We start from the raw sequence: 17,943 nt of genomic DNA, 5'->3' as shown, positions 1-17,943 counted from the left end.
TAATTATTTAATCAATTTCAAAAGTATACTATCGATATAAGTCATCATGGTAATAAAAATACGATCAAAGCTTTAAAGACGAAATTTATATATATTTCCATTCAATTAAAATCTTTACAAACGAAAAGCATTTCAGCAAAACTTTCTGAAAACGCCGATCGCTTGAATATTTTATACCTCGTAATAAACGTACGTTGAGATATCGAAGCAACAGGCTGGTTCTCCGTAATGTACCTACGCTTCGTATATTCAATCACAATTTGATTTAACGGATATGCTCTATAATTTTATTAAGTTAAAATATTACTCTTTATGATAACTTTAAGCTAATAAACTTTTGTCATTAGAATTCTTCATTATTAATTTAGTTCTTGTTTAAAAAGGATTCATAAGTCAAAAAATTAACGTTCGCTTCTATATAAAATAAAATGTCTATTTCTAATTAAACATTTCTAGTTATCATTACACGAATAGTATTCATAACATGTATTTTATTCACAAAATAAAGTAGACATAATCTAGGATCGGATTCGATAAGTTTCGCGATAAAACAAAGTGAAAATCGATTGTGACAAACGAAAAATGCGAAGCGTATTCTGGACTGTTGAACTTATCGAAGGATTCCCATTTAGATTCCTTCAAATAACATCCTTATTTATTAAGAGAAGAAAATATTAATGTTATTTATTAGATTATAAAAGTTAGTAATATTATTGTCATATTGGCTTATTTAAGTGGTAGCCTGAAGCTGCGTAGATGTATACTCCGTACTCCGTAGCGTCCCGGCCACCACTCGCCGCCCGAGCGTCCCGCGTTACGCACGTCTCCATAGTATCATTACCCTGACGGAATTTACGTGTCCCGACACTGACAATCGTGGTAGCATGTGTTAAGTGGTCATTAAATTGAGCAATATGAAAGGCAGACATCAATTCCGTCGCCGATTTAGTTTACAGCCTTCCTTTCTGAAAGAAGAACCCGAAGAAGACAGAAGACCGCCAAGGTATGTGAATACCAAAAATATTTTAATAAATATCAATAAAGTCAATATTATTGTTAGTGTTTTTATTGAGGCTATGTTTGCAAAGGCCTGTTGTATTACATAGTTTATCGTAACTTGTCGGGTCGAAGGAAAGTTTGGACAATTAACATAATTGGAGCTAAATTGCTCGATCCATGAACGTATCTTATTTCTATGTCAAAGTTTTACACCTTTTCCGTTGGAGAATTTATTACATTTAATGGCTATATCGAGTGAAAACGATTATATAGTTAGTAAAAGTGTCTTTGATTTTAGATATTTCAATTAATATACTTCTGCTCGCGGTCATTTAAATAGTACTCCAATTGAGTGCATGAATTTGTTATTATTTATAATGGTATAAGCTATTTACAGGTAAATTATGAAGTATGGTAAAGTAAATTTTGCAAAAATAGAGATTTTTCCTAAAATGCATAACAATATTTTTATTTGAAATAGATATGCAGACTAGTAACTAATTTTCATTTACCCACCTGATGGTAACTGTTCACCACTGCCGTAGACAGCGATAGTATAAGAAATATTATTCATCTCTTCGATGTCCAAAGAATCCCGGACCTTAGAATCAAAGATCTTTGTGCTTGTAGTTACACTGGCTCACTTAGTCTGCAACTTGAACACAACAATAAACTATTGCTGTTTGGTCGTATAATATGTGATAGAATAGATGGTACGTACCCAGATGGACCTACCACCAATAAGTTCCAATATTAAGTTTTCCAAACTTAATATTGGAACTTAGATTTAGAACATTATTATATAAATAAATGACGCATAACATTTAGCGGACATTAAAAATTAAAAGCCTTTGTCAGTATTGCGCTTGTTTTAACGATCGGTAATAAATTAGGATTTACCTTTAATGTATTTTACTCGACTCTTAATGTCTAGAAGATAAAATAAATGGTTAACGTCTGAACAGCCTTTAGTTTATTTAAGATTATATTATCAAATCAAGTTTGTTATTTTATTATTTATTTATTTTTATTTTCATTTAAGATCCTATAATATATAAATATAAACGTATTTATTTTATTTGGTAAAAAAAGATGGAAATATATTATTTGCACATCGTAAATTGATAGCATTTAAAAAGGTTTTATGAAAAACAAAAAAATATATAAGAAAAATAAAAAATATAGCAATATATTTTCGTTATTATTTTCAATTAAAAAACAATCACCATACAATTAAAATCGTTTCTGATAATATTTGTCTTAACCGTGTTTTTTTTTTCAATTTATTGTATAAAAATTATTGCCATATCGATAAAAAGTGAGATTGCATTTGTGTATATTTGCGTTAAATAATAAAAAAGTGACGGTTTTATAAATTTCAAAAAAGAAACAACTTATAAAATTATTTGAATGAATCATCCAGACTGGTTGCTATCCACGTTGAAAATTTTAAACGTTTAAAGTAAAATTATGTGGAGAAGACCGTGGATAGATTTAGCAGGATGGTGTTAAATTTGGAGAAACTACACTCTTAGGTTTGCTTTAAACTTCAACATAAGTACGCTCAGATTAGACTATCTACTACATCTCTGGCCTTAACCTACATATACACAAAAAGAAAGGATTGCCTTTTAAGTCTAATAATCAATTCTTCTTTTATTTCCATGCATATATAATATATATGTACCTACAATAATATTAAAATGTATTTTTTTTTGTTTATTATTCCAATAATCCGAGAAAATTGCAAAGCAATAATTTTTAGATAAATATCTTTTATTACTCTACTTCATACTTACTAGTATTTTAAGACAATTATAAAATTCATAATCTTTATGTCGAATCATTGATAATAATCGGTCTGTTTCATTTGAGGTGTGGTATTATCAAAAAAGTCGCTTCGTTCTATAGTAAACTGTAACACGCAAACATTTCCAAATATACATTTTAAATTAACAAATCTTGTGTGGCATTATTTTTTATCCATAATAATAATTTAATAGTCCTAAAGCTATTCTTAGTATAAAAGTGAAGTTTTTTTGTAATATTCAATGATTTAATTGATTACAAATGATGACGTTCAAGTATTCATTAAGAAAAAAGACCATTTTTAATCCTTTGATTAATTAATTATTTATATATCTCGATAGAACGCGTCAAAAACGAAACGAAACCCGAAAGCGTAGTACACGCACACTAATTTGTATGACATTTGGCGAGTGTCAAACGCATGACAGAAATGTCATGCACTATATATAAATAATATTTATAATAATTGTAAAAATAAAATCTTAGCTAATTTTTCTAAGTTTGTTGGCTAACTATTAATAGATAGTAAAGCTTCTCTTCCGTCGGGATTTGATACAGACTTAATATAATTTACTGGCCCTCTTCAACCCGGATTTGCTTTAGCTCTAGAGCAGAACACAGGGAGTGTTTGAGTGTGGACCAATCTTGTAACTGAATCAGATTTGCATAAAACAGACTAGGTATTCTATTTTAGTTACATAATAAACCAAATTTGTGGAATTCATATAATGCATTATTTATACCGTCAAACTTAGCACATTAATTAGACATTTAAACATTAACTATAAACAGTTTCTAGGTTTCCCCTATTCACCTAGGTCGTTTTTATTATTATTATACATATAATAAAATTGGAGTGTCTGTTTGTAATATTAAAATAACAGCTTTTTACTAAATGCCTATGTATGTATACACGGTACATATACCAAAATATTTTATTTTTTTAATTTTTGTCTCTTTGTCTGTTTGTTCCGGCTAATCTCTGTAACAGCTGGACCGATTTTGACTTGACTTTCACTGGTAGACAGCTAACGTAATAAGGAGTAACATAAGCTACAACAAAAATACTTTTTTGTTAAATTCAAACTCGCACGAAGTCGCGGGCACAACTAGTCTATTCTAATATTATAAATGCGAAAGTAACTCTGTCTGCCTGTCTGTTTGTTTCTCTTTTACAGCTAAGCTACTGAAACGATTTCGCTAAAAAAAAGGATCGATCAACCCCTTTAACGCGAGGACAAGCCACGGGAAACAACTAATTAATGATTATTTATTTTGAAACGACATCAAATTAAGTAATGAATACACCCGATATTAATTACTTAATTTGATGTCGTTATTTTGTTTTCATTTTAAGACTTTTTCTCTTTGATATAATTAAAAAAAAAAAACAATATGATTAAAATTTTTTTCTCTATTTACTTCACAATAAAATAATTCATTCAAACTAAACAAAAGCATCATAGAATTATTAATTATGATTAAATACGTGCATATACTTGTTTGTACGTTTATACATTATGTTTATGTTTACGCAAAACATTTGCTTAACAGATAGCCTATGTGAGCAAAAGTATTCCCCATGCGCTCATACATCCCCAAATACCCCGCAATGTGTGTGACATAATGTAGTCGCTACACACGTATGTATATCCCTGTTTTTATGTGTGAGTGCACATAATGATTACGTGATGAATAAATTTAGTTACTGTATTATACGGTTTTGAATAAATGAATGCAATAATTCACTGAGCTTGGGCACCGGATTGAATGACATGAGAACATTTTTAATTTCAATAGTTTCTCTGTGTGAAATTGCGGAATGCATTACTTTTTTTTTATTTTTATGTATATGTTTTTTAATGTACAATGTTATTTATGTAGATTCATCTCTATACAATTATAAGATTATAAGTACTTTGACAACGAATATGAAAGCGTAATATGTATGATCGTATCCTAGATAAGAGTTATGGAAATCCTATGAAAGAGAAGCTACAGACAAAAGCTTTTATATTAAATTGTTTTCTAATGGCTTTACGAAATGGGAAACAATACGAATGTGCTACTTTTAGTGCCAGGTCGGAAAAAAATGTTTATTCAATGGAAGTCCATTAGATTTAAAAAGTGAACTTCACAAATGGAGCGCATCACTATTTGAATATAAATATTACGTATTTTATTCATTAATTTACTTTTTTTATAACTGCTTCGATATTCTACTGCTAAACTTACTAAGATCCTCAGTTTTAATCCTGGCTAGAAACAAAAAAAGGAGTGGGTTCATTCAAAATAAAAAAAAAAAAACAGTAGAAGTTTAAACTTAAGAAGTTGTGAGTTTTACACTCTCCTGTATCGGGAATCACGTAAAACACTTCCATCCGTGTCGGATGATTATTGTTTGATTAAAGTTACAGTTTTTCAATTGTCATGTTACAAAATTTATTATAAAGATACTGACAGTTAAAAATGTATATTCTACCGATATCAACCGGTAACATACTCAGTATTTAATGTTTTTCTTAAATAATAAAATATAATACAAAGCGATACATTTAAAATAACTTTATTTGGTAGTAGGGCTTTATACGAGTCCTAGTTGTCTGGGTAGGTACCACCTACTAATCGTATCTACCGCCAGCAGTAATATTTAATATTGCTATATCCGGCTATAACGTCGTAGTTCCCATGGATTTGCGTGGTTAAATTTTCTTACGGAACTAAAGTCCGTGGGTAGTGGTGTCCATCGGGTGAAAAAAATAGCTTTTTGTTCATGTCAGGGAGGTTATGGATATGTAATTTCGGACCTGGGTATGGATATATGAAAAATATTTGACCAGATACGAAATCATTTTAGATTTTTTCAGTTACGGATTATAGATTATTTAGAAATTTTAATTAAAATAAATACAATATATCAATTTGACTTTATTCGCAGGCTATTATTTACTATAAGGTAGTATTACAGAAAGAAAACAAATATCTTTAAAATACTATTAGCTACTCTCTACAAGTTTATACTTATAGAGAGTATACACTATGCAAAAAAAAAATTAATATTTTTTTATCGGTTTCGGCTATAAGGATAGGTTTTATTTCGGATATTCCATAGTTTCAGTTACGATTACGCAGATCCATAACCTCCCTGATATACATATATTCTGACTCCGTAACTATCTCGATTTCCTAGTAAATACTTTGTATAATGTAATTATTTACATAAGAATTATTAACATCGAGTACTTAAATATATACAAATACAAAATATATTAAAAATAGTTACTGTATAAATATTGACCGTGGGGAATTGTGGCAAGAATGCTAGCAGCAACTATTGAATCGCAATTCCGATCCTCTGGGCAAAAAGCGAACCAGCCCTCCTGTCACCAGTGGCAGAGGCAAGCTTTTTGCAATACACTCCAAGGACTAAGTGTTGTTGTTGATTTTGATTTTAATCAATATATTAAAAAAAAATAGATATAAAACTACGTTTAACTGATATAAGCTTATCGGTTTTCATCGACATTTTCAGCTAGTTTGGAGATAAAGCACCCCATCTCTATTACATTCATTATGGAGTCGCGCCACGTGTAGCAAGTTTGCTATTGTTTACGGTTCTGATAATTAACTTTCATCAATACTTTTTATTTAAACGCCACTTGCATTATTAATTATACAGCCTTTTAAATTTAGTAATTGTTTTTTTTATTATGTAGCTTAATAAGAATATGTGAAAATTAAATTGTGGTAGATGCTTTTTGAATTATTATATTTATGTATATTTAAATATATATTTTTTCGTTAAGTATTTCTTTAATTAATTATAGTAATTATAAACTTTATATTGATTACATGACGTGGTAAGAGAATATTTTATGTGTGTGCTACGTCATGGCGTTAGCTGTACTAGTTTTTTAGGCTGTTATTATCCTATCACATAACGATTCAACAATATTGTAGACACATTTTAGTGGGTTGAATGACCTCGTTTTACATGAATGTAATATTTCATTATACAATCACATCAACAATACATAAAATAATAATAATAAATATAATAAAATACTCCATTTCAAACAACGGATGCCGTAGGAACACCACACATAACGATCAAAACAACAGATACTATAAAGAATTTCTAAAAAGGTGTGACGTTAGACAAACGTTTTGTTCTAGAAATTTCTCTCATTTTTACCAAATTTATTATTATCATTATATTTTACTTTGAAAATTCGATCCCTACAACATTATATGCTGTTATATGTGCGACTATATCGCTGTGAGTCCGTTATATTTTCACTCGAATTTCAAACAAAGTGTTCGGATTGGTCATTTCGAATTTTAATAGAAAAGACTGTCTTACAGAAAACAAACATGGTTAGTCAATGTCTTACGTTGCTGACTATATATATCCACAATGTGTTAACCAAGTGGGTGAAACCTTAGGGACCGCTTCTAAGAAATCTTAACAGATCATAAGGGCCAAAATCCCGAGTTATCTTGTCCTTCCGTTTTTAAACAGCTAACAAAGGCTTTTGCGCGAACTTGTAACACTTGATAAACGTTATATCAGATATATATTTTTGCTACACGAACTTCGAACCTACCGTCATATTCTAATATGTAAGCTAATTTATATTCCATTCCCTCTTCTTTTCTGTTCTATTGCCTGCGGTATGCTTAAGCTATTGCATTTCCAGAAAAGTATGCATTATTGACAACGTGATACCGGTGTAAAGTTTAGCTTATATTTTGCAAAATACCAATAAATACAACCGGAACTAATTACCACCAGGACCTAAAAAGTACTATTTACTCATTTGCTTTTCTGTTTATTATAACGGAAAGGAAATATACATTTCTTAAATCATCCTCGCAAATTGTGGAATTAATTTCTAGGGTTTAGGTCAACTTCTTGATTGATCTAGTGATTAGGTTATATTATGGCAACGGATTATTAAGTCACGGGTTAGAAACAAAAAATTGGATCCGTAAAAGTTTTCGGGCTCCGCTTCCGAAAAATTATCCATAGCAGTTCAGAGTTCGAAGATTAAAACTCTTCATAAAACGCGTAAGAATGTCCATTCTGTGCGTATTTTCCAGCTGAACAGACATTCTATCTGACAGAGAGACAGATATATAGTTTATATTGCTATATATAGCATGTCATCAGTAGCTATAAATACGACTATTTTCAGCATGACGTTACTTTCATACTCATTTTTCTTTAATAAAAACGCCAATAATTAAATTGATGTTGAATAAAAAATATGCCACGTTTCAAATGACCGTTCACGCGTTCAACGACGCATCCGAACATTTTTACATTGGTTACAAATAATCGCATAGCGTCAGCTCTTTTATGAAACTGTCCCATTATGTTCGAATAAAAGCACTGACGACGACGACGTCGCACCCTCTTTATCACTGTAACGTTATTATTGTCCATTCATCCGATATTAATGCTGTTTCTTTTTAAATAAAAGTATCGATAAACTGTATTGGAAAGTTCAGATGTTATACGTCCTGTTAAAATGTATATATTCTTGTCATAGCATTTACAGTACGAAACTCTTATATCTGACCGATGGGTAACCTGTAATGATTTGCAAGGTATTTCTTCCATGCTGTTCCAATGCATGTTGATTAAATACATCATTTATGGTGGAATGGGTACATACAGCCTTTCCGAGGTTTACTCATCACCGATCACGAGATGAATTATACACACGGATTAACTACTTGAATACTCAATAGTTTACAAAGCTTTGATCAGATCTTTGATAAGATTTAAGATTCTTCTCATCTTTCCACTGGCTTATCAATAAAATACCTTAAACTAAATTAATCTCTGTTGAACACAAATTTATCGATCGAAATAACAAAATCGCTTTATTAAATCAAACGACTACTTGGACCTATCGTCGATATTAATTTCTTATTCTAAGAGATTTGAATAGTTCATATTCTTGATTTATAAAAGTTTAATATAACTTAATTGATTAGGTATTTGTGCTATTTTTACTAATATTTCAAGGATTGATATATGATTTTGGCAAGTGAATAAAATAAAATATTGCCAATATCAAATATTGAAATTCACATCACACCTATTGTACGTTGAAGATACAACGCCAGAAACTTCTACGCCATTGTCAACAGCAGTTACATGGAATAGTAAATTATTCTAAGAGACATTCATTTTATTTATTTCAAAGCCAACTAAAGAATTCTATAGGAATTCGAAGAGGATATAATATCATATTCAAAGTATAAGATAGTATTTTGTATAAATTGTGACGTATGTAATGTACATCGTACACCAATAGTATTAGGAAAAAACATAAGCCAGTTATGAATGTTAGTCCGGTAACAGGGTTAATAATTATTTTGCTGTCCAAAATATTAATTAAGGATTATTTTGTATTATAGTATATTATAAAACTAATGACTTTAAATCAAATATATTTTATTAATTGAAACTCTACAAAGAAGCATTTTTGAATCGTCATGGATGGAAAGAAGAATAGTTCTGCCGAGTTTCTTCCACCGGTGCTTCTTAGGTCTGAGGTGTTTCTTTCCGAACCAATGGTAGAGTGTAATTTAATAACTTCTATATTGAAGAAATTTGTTTGAATTTTTTGAAAGCCTTGCTTATTAAGGGCAGGGTATTGTGAGTACGAGTGTCTATACAGCTCAGCTCGAATTTTACGATCGATGTTTATTTATATATACGTCGGTGTAAATCTACATGATTAGGTAAGAAATAATAACAATTTTTATTCACATTTTTCATTTCAAATTCAAAGACTTATTCTTAGTTCAATATAGAAACTTCCATAGAGCTTTAAATTTACTTATTGAATGTAAACAAAATCTTTCAACGTTTTGGAAATCAAATCAAAATGTACTTTATTCAAGTAGGGTTTTACAAGCACTTTTGAATCGTCATTTAACAAACTATATCAAGTGAAGCTACCACCGATTCGGAATGTCGATTCTACCGAGAAGAACCGGGAAGAAACTCAGTAGTTACTCTTTTTCAAGATCTAAAAATACAGTCATGTCAGTTAAATACTAATATATGTATGTAATATATCCTGCCTGGAAGTCAACAAGAAAGATATACTGTTAGCAAGAAATTCAGCTTGATTCATATTTTTATTCCAAAACAAACAACAACACAAATTCATGCATGTGACATATTTTCCTAGGCTTATATTGTGTCGTGTATGTGAGTTTATATATAAAAAGATAAATAGAAAATGGTTTAGCACCTTTTTTCTATTTGTCGATCATTGTAGATTTGTGTTGTTATCAATAAAAAAATAAATAAGAGTAGATACAAATTTCCGAAATATGCAAATTCGTGTATGTTTTGCTTTTTTGTGCAAACACTAAGTAGTCAATAATTTTTTTACCTTACAATTACTTTCGACACAAACACTCCTCGACATTTATATCATTATACGATTGTTTTTTTTTTAAGTTAAATAGCATACACACAGTCCGCAATTTTTTTCTGGCTGTGTTAGAGGTTACAAGTTAATGCTTGTTCCTTATATGCAAACGTAGTTAGAGCGGCACAATTTCTAAAAAAATATTTTATGATTTTACAACCATACGAGTATTATTACTAACCATATATTTAGATGAGACAGTTAGTATTTTAATTCCTTTCAATGCCTTAAGTTTTATTTTTTGAACTATACAATGATCCGCGTCTATAGGACAACGACCTTATTGACATGGACAACATTATCACTGAGCACAATTTATGATACTAAACTAATGTAACTGAAATACAACAGATGAGACGTATCCATATCATTGAGCTAAGTATGCTTTATTAATTGATTACGCATGCTGCCCACCTGCTGAATCAATTCGCTGATCTATTAATATAAGCTTCTTATTATTTTTTGATATTCATAACGATGTACCGATACAGTACATAATATTAATATATAGAACATTAAATTAAGATGAAGAAATCATCGGTTAAGATGTACGCGTTCTAACCACTAGGCCATCTCAGCTGTTTCTTATATATGTTTTAATATATGTACAAATAAAATTTAAAAAAAAATCGTTAAAAAACCAATACGGCAAACCTACGTCGGCAATAAATCGCTCTAGCAAAAAATATAACAATGGGAAACAAATCTCTAGGCTTAAGAAAGGTTAGGTTTCAAAAAGAAGTCGAATAATACATCGCGCGTTTTATTTCTCTTTCAAAAAAATCAACTAGAACTTGGTGACATACCCTTTTGTCTCCGACTGCATTTTACATTTCTAAGCCGAGAGTATATGGCTTGATTGCCTCTTTTCAGTTTAGTTCGCAGTCGGTATTTTTTTGTAATAAATCTATTTTAAGCTTTTTTGTTTCATTGCGAACGGCCAGATCCGACCAAAAAGTTTTAATGGCGTAACCACCGTTTTTTATCTCTCTGAAAAAACGTTTTTATGCATTTCCCCCATATGAAGCGGAGGAATGTGAGATTCGTCGTTGCCCTAAATGTCCGGTGCAGCCCAGAACACCAGAATGCCCACTAAAATACTCTGTTTCTTCGGTGGCCATCACGGGATCGCTTGCGCATGCTACTGTGACGCCTCTAAGGTTGGCCCAACTATGCGGGATTTCAAGCTAAAGGGGTTCCCGGGGTAAGTAAAGAGAACCCTCTCACTCCCAGCGACACTACGGCGGGGGAGAAGGTGCGCATAATGTCGACGTTATCTCTCCAGTCTGCGGAGGCGCACTCCTTATGCTCCCGCTTTGCGGCCTCCTTCTGCCACATGACACTTTACCAGTATGAGATCATCGTCATCGCCCAGTACATCTATACATGGCGTTTATTACGCTCAGTAGTGAGAGATCTCCGCCATCAGGAAATGCCTCTGGGCCCTCCAAATGACACACTCCACTCCACTATCTTCTCCGGCCTCGCTATCCAGTGCAGGTATCTACCGAAGCTACCCTGTTTCTGGGAGCTCATTCTTTATCTTTAGAACTTGAATTATGTAAAATTTTATAAGAAGCTTAAAAAAACTGTTATTATTATTCGATTAAAGAAAAATGCAAAAAATATTCTTCTAAATATTTTCATTTTGACGCCTCACTCCGAAGGATTAGTTATTTTTGTTACCGTTAGAAATCAATATACAGGCTAAAGGCCGCCCTTTCCTCATATTGTTATAGAAGTATCTTTCCTATAATTTAAATTAATCTAACGACACCTTATACGAGTATATCAAAATTCAGCGACAGTCGAATTAAATTTTTCGATATTTTTCGATTACGTTTATTAATATTCATTATATTTTGTGAAAATTTATTAATTTATAGAAAAAATTATCATTGAATTGATATTAATTGCTGCTAGGTAAGTAGGTATGTTGATATCAGAAATAAAATGAACTTCAATTTATTAAAATGAAACCTCAAACATAATCAAGTACGTCATGTTTTGTATTGTAATTGTTACTGTGACTGCACTCGAATGTATTTTAATTTGTACGACAGTATATATTAATTTTACATTTCGTATTTACAGTTGGCTTTAACAGGCACGTTCACGATCAATATAGGAATATCAATTAATTGGAATATGTCACTGTTTGAATATAATAAATATCATTCATAAATAATGGTGGAAATAAGTGACAAAGCTTGGTTACTTGTAATCACGTCTATCTAATATTGCCTGTCTAATTTATGACTTGTATAAAGTAACTTATAATTGTAAATGTGTTAATTTTCACTTGAATCTCCAACAAATTGCTAGATTAAATATAAAGTATGTACTCGTTAATATTCCTATATGAATACGTGAACATCCAAAGTTATTATGCTATTAAAGTTAAAGTATTTATTATAATATAAGTGAATTGAAATATATGTAATTAGATATTATATACTGTGTGAACCTGAAGATTAATACCAATTGGACTGCTAATGACAATCCACGAAGACGCACCCCATAATTTTCCGCCCGGAAAAAGCGCGTCGTGCTCAACCCAAGCGTTGCTTAGTCACGAGTCGACCACATTTCTTTGTAAATGGTTAGTTAAACTTACGTTGGCATGGATATATCAGGTTAGTCTAATTTTTTATATTTAAATTATCAAATTTTAAAAAGTATTTAATAGATTAACTTATCCGGCCCCAATCTTCAAAATTCAGTAGTTGTCTTGTAGAATGCTCACCAAAACTCTGGTTCGCAAATAATTTTTAAAATGTAAAGAGAAATTCGTGCTCTGGACCAAACATTTCTGAATAACGTGAAAATTCAAACTATTATGCACTATTATATAAAAGGTATTTACTTTTGAAACATAGTTTGGGCAACAGACATACAAATATACATTTGGTGTGATGCAAACATCAGTAAGATTTATGTATATATACATATATACACCAATCTCACTTATATATATACAATGTTTGAACATGTGTGCCCGCGGAATAGTCATTATTTCCTAGTTCTATCCAGTGTTATGAATGTATGTCAACATGAAGAAAAATTGGTTCTGGTACGATTTCATCTGCGTACGCTATTTACTATCACGTCCTTGTCAACAATATTTATTTACTTTATATGCAGTTTTCTCAGTACACATTAGAGATTTAAATTTTTACAAAGCTTTAAATAATAATCACTCGTTTATAAATTATGATTTGACGGATTAGTATGAAGTTAATATCATGTGTTTAATTTATACGACTACGTCATGAAGTGTAAATACGACTATATTCGGATCTTGCTCACCAGAATATTGTCATGTAGAATGTCGAATGAATTATCGACCCGGTTGATAAACTAATAATGAGAAGTAACAACAACTTAAGAACTTCTCGCTCGATTGTTGGATAAAAGGCCGGGTACTGAAGTGCTGCGTGAGACGTGACGCATAATTATGAAGTTTCTCAGTCTATATATATATATATAACTATAAATACCACACAAATAAAATCTTTAAAAAGAACTTACGAGAATTCAACCAAAGATAATCCACAACAGAACGTCTGTGCAAACGTGTATTTTCATAGTCCGATAATTGGCCAGTCAACATGGCCGTCTCTTCAGACCAGAACCAGGACCACCTTCTGAGACATGAAAGTGCATACTTTTTTTCTCATTATAAAACTCAATTGATATTGGTCCAATCTGATTTACTCATACACAGAACATTACGTAAACGCACAGAAACGATTTGTAAGCAATACACTGCGGCATTGTGCAAAGGAAAATATTATCTTCATTTCTTGGTAAATATCAACAACTTCCATACTGTTTTGATTTATTATACATTCATGTGGGCGTTTCTTTTATGCGGTCAACCGCATGTGTAAAATGTGTGGAATATTGTAATTCGACAATTTTCGACGTTCTTCACTTCTAGAATATAGAAAAACAGTTCTTTCCCGCAGCTTCCCGTACAATGATACGAAATTTTATCAAATTCGGTCCAGTGGTTTGGACGTGAAAGGGCAACAGACAGGTACACAAACAGAGTTAGTGTTGCATTTATAAAATATAGATTATTTGTTCTGTGAACTGTACCCGCAACCGTAACGTGACGTTTGACCCGCGTTTAATTTATACATGGAACAAAAAAACCTTGGAATAATCCTTATACGGTGATAAAGTATGATTAAGATAAACAAAAATATAAGTAATAGCCGTCTTGGATTTAATAACTTGCAAATACCCATGGTACCTAAAAATGCAATTAATTAATTACACTAGGGAAAAGGACCAACGTTAAAATTTTACTTTGTTGATATTTCTCAGAGTTGACACTTAGATTCAGAGTTAATAAATAAATATTTCTTGATGATAACCATGAGTCAATATTTTTATTGACTTTCATTTTAACTTCAAATTATTAGTATGAATAAGTTCTTACTTTAAAAACAATTATATAGGCCTCGTGCGTCTCGCGATGCGCCTACTGTTGCGCGATCTCGCGGAACAGTGGTGACAATACGTAGATGCCCAGCTGACTGGCGCCTTCCCAAGTAGTATATGATTCATACGCACTTCGAGGTCATTATTAATCGAAAATAATTAACGTTATGACCTCGACGATAATCCAATGTGGTTTTCAATCAATCTATTTACATTTTTTTCGTGGAAAAACGATATCAAAAGGTAAAGTTCAAATTCGAAAACTGATCAGCCACAAGTTTGGAATCAACCAAAGAAGAGTCAGGTTGAAAAATATAAAAAAGGTGTTACGATAGAAAGTCTCTTTCCTACCACGAAACGTTTGATCGATTGGAATCAAAAACACACGGGCATCTATTAACTTTCCGATTGAGCCGCGAGGGCGGCGCCACATGCGATGCGCGAGCCTATTACGTTGTCTTTAAAAAGTATTTTTTTGTATACCGCTAAACTGTCAATAATTGCTCTGTCAAATGTTCTGTAAAGTTGATGACGCTTGAGACTAAATAGAGTATTGACTATATAATCACCCATCTCAAGCAGGATAATAAAAAAATACGATTAACTGGATAACAGCTTAAGACGGAAAGAAAATATTTTATAGCATTCTCAAATTGATAATAAACATTATGACGTTACGAACTTCGATTGCCTCATGATTACTCAATAAAGATATTTTGTTTACCACCTACTGATAAATAAAACGCTCCAATAATGTATGCGGCTTTTCTTAGAATAATTATATCAAAGAATCCGTTTACATGATCACGTTACGATATATCTTATCTGTAAAATACTTGACGAATGATTTACTATCAGATGGATTCGAGTATCGTAAATTATAGGTTAATATGATCGAGATTAGTATTATAAAACTCGTTTCGATTTACTGTAAACGGGCTATAATTTTATATAGAGTGATCATCACAGTTAATATTTTCAGGCACTCGAGAGCTATTTATTCTCGTCGTAACATTTTTACGATATTGTTATTACCTTCACACTCAGCACTTTGTAAATCCTAAATGTTTTTATTTTCCGATTGTAAAAGAAAACCATATATTCTAAATTGTTATTATCTCATTGAAAATATTGACAAAAAACTCATTTTTTCGACATTAGTTATACTGAACTATAATACAGTTACATTGTTGATAAAAATCTAGCATTATTTCATTAATCTTTATAATGTAAGTATTTATTATACTTAAAAAAGAAACAAATATTTAATCTTAGATTAATATTATAGAACGTAAAAAATAAAGTTTCTTAGCTGCCATTCGTAATTTGAATAAGTTGAAACTTTTCGCAATCGTTACAGAACCATCAACGCACGTACAAAGTAAATAAATTAAAACTTACATTCCATATATGAACCATTCCTTAGATCATCATTACGCCACTAACCTTAGGAATTAAAAATGCATTTCCCTTGAATCGGTTATAACACTGCACACCAAAACACGTCATCAGTAAGAAGTGCGAATACACAATTTTATATAGCACTTGAATTTACTAACGAGATAAATATTTATAAGCCAAAATTAAGCTTAATTATTAATACCAAAATTCAATGACGAGTTCCAATGAATGAACCCAACCAAATAGTATGACATAATCTTTGGTTAAGGTTCAGGTCCAATAACTGGACCATCTTTTGATGGTGTTGATGATGAATGTTGATCACGTCCATTAATATTTGACTTAATTTAATGAAAAAAAAAAAAGAATTCTTGCGATTATTTCTAAAAAAAATAATGATAGTTACCATTAGAATTCACGAAGATAAACTGATGTTCATTCTGTGTATAAACAACAGCCTGTTGGTATTAGAAATTATTCCTAAGAAACACTGAGCTTGTATCAACAAGTAGATCAAACACACAAACTGATGTTAAATATTAATAATACGTAGTTTGATTAACTTACTAGTTTCCGCGGGTTCATTCTAGTGTGGGGTTAGGGGGATGATCAGGTTACTTTATATTAGGTCTATGAATAACATGTTGTGTTGATCAGTTGACTAATTAAAACATGAAAGCATTAAATCACTTTCCTATGTACAATATTAGTTAGGAGTGAGTAATTGTAATTTTTTCAAAACTTATTAATTGTTATTGTCAAATTAAACATTTAAAAGAAGAAATAGCTGTAAGTTTGGATAGAAATTCAATAAGTTACATTAAATATTAGACTTCTTCGCGAATTGTCATTTAAATGATTCCAATATTTTTTATGTCTTGCCTGCAAATTTAGTAAATAATAAATTTGTGCCTTATCCATTAATGATTTTGTAATATTAAGTTTAATAATGGAAATTTCTTAACTAATCCTATTAAAATTCACTTTATTATTAAAAACGTCGTAGGCCAGTACTTACTTCGAATAATATCATAGATTAAATGCACGCGATTGTCACAAAACTTATTTATTAAAATCATAATCACACATATCTCAATAACAATTTAAATAATACAAAGACACATAATTAAAAATAGTAATTGTTAATGCAAAGTCAACAATTATAATGGAAAATGACCAAAATGAAATCTAAGTTTTAAAAAAAATGTTGTTTAATATGTTATGTTCGGATCTAAGATAGGTGATTGTGCCAATGATGTTTATGACTAATTTTGTATAACAAGCAATAGGTAAATTGTTCTTTAAGTTGGAAATCTAACATATATTCTATTTTTATGTTCATGAATATAAAGTTCCATTTTAATTTTTTAATAAACCAACACTATAAATAGGTTTAAGTAGTTTCATGTCATAAAACTACTTAAGAATTAGTGTGCTCCAATAGTTACGAAGCGATAAAGTACGAGACTTAAGATAATGATAAATATTTAAATAAATAATTCTACCATTATGTTAGTTTATGTAACAAATTGAATATAAGCTTATAATTTAATGTTATTAACCAAAAAGGTTCTAATGGAACGTGAGGACTAATATAACAATGGATATTATATAATACATAAGTTTATTCTCCCTCTCTATCTCTGATACTCCAATGAGATGGCAATTGGAAACGACTGAAAAGAGTCCAAACTCAATGTCGTTAACGCATTGAAAGTCTTCTGACTGACCTGTTATGGAGCACTGTTCAGATTTCCCGATTAAGGTTGTTCATCTATTTCATGAAGGTCAGTATATTGTTGCCTTAATAAAGGTTTGTGAA

At 30.8% G+C, this 17,943-nt stretch overlaps 1 protein-coding gene across 1 annotated transcript in view; it reads left to right on the top strand.

Annotated features, from left to right (window-relative positions):
* Nucleotides 1–774: 774 nt before the first annotated feature.
* The window catches only part of LOC113400053 (ras-related protein Rap-2b), a 38,261-nt gene continuing 21,092 nt past the window's right edge, over nucleotides 775–17,943 (top strand). The window contains exon 1 of the mRNA XM_026639428.2: nucleotides 775–1,003. Coding sequence (XP_026495213.1) covers nucleotides 915–1,003 — 89 coding nt within the window. The 5' untranslated portion in view covers nucleotides 775–914. The remainder of the gene's footprint in view (nucleotides 1,004–17,943) is intronic.

This window comes from Vanessa tameamea, chromosome 8 (genome assembly GCF_037043105.1).
Source record: "Vanessa tameamea isolate UH-Manoa-2023 chromosome 8, ilVanTame1 primary haplotype, whole genome shotgun sequence".
Taxonomy (NCBI): domain Eukaryota; kingdom Metazoa; phylum Arthropoda; class Insecta; order Lepidoptera; family Nymphalidae; genus Vanessa; species Vanessa tameamea.
This window is presented reverse-complemented; position numbering and strand designations above follow the sequence as displayed.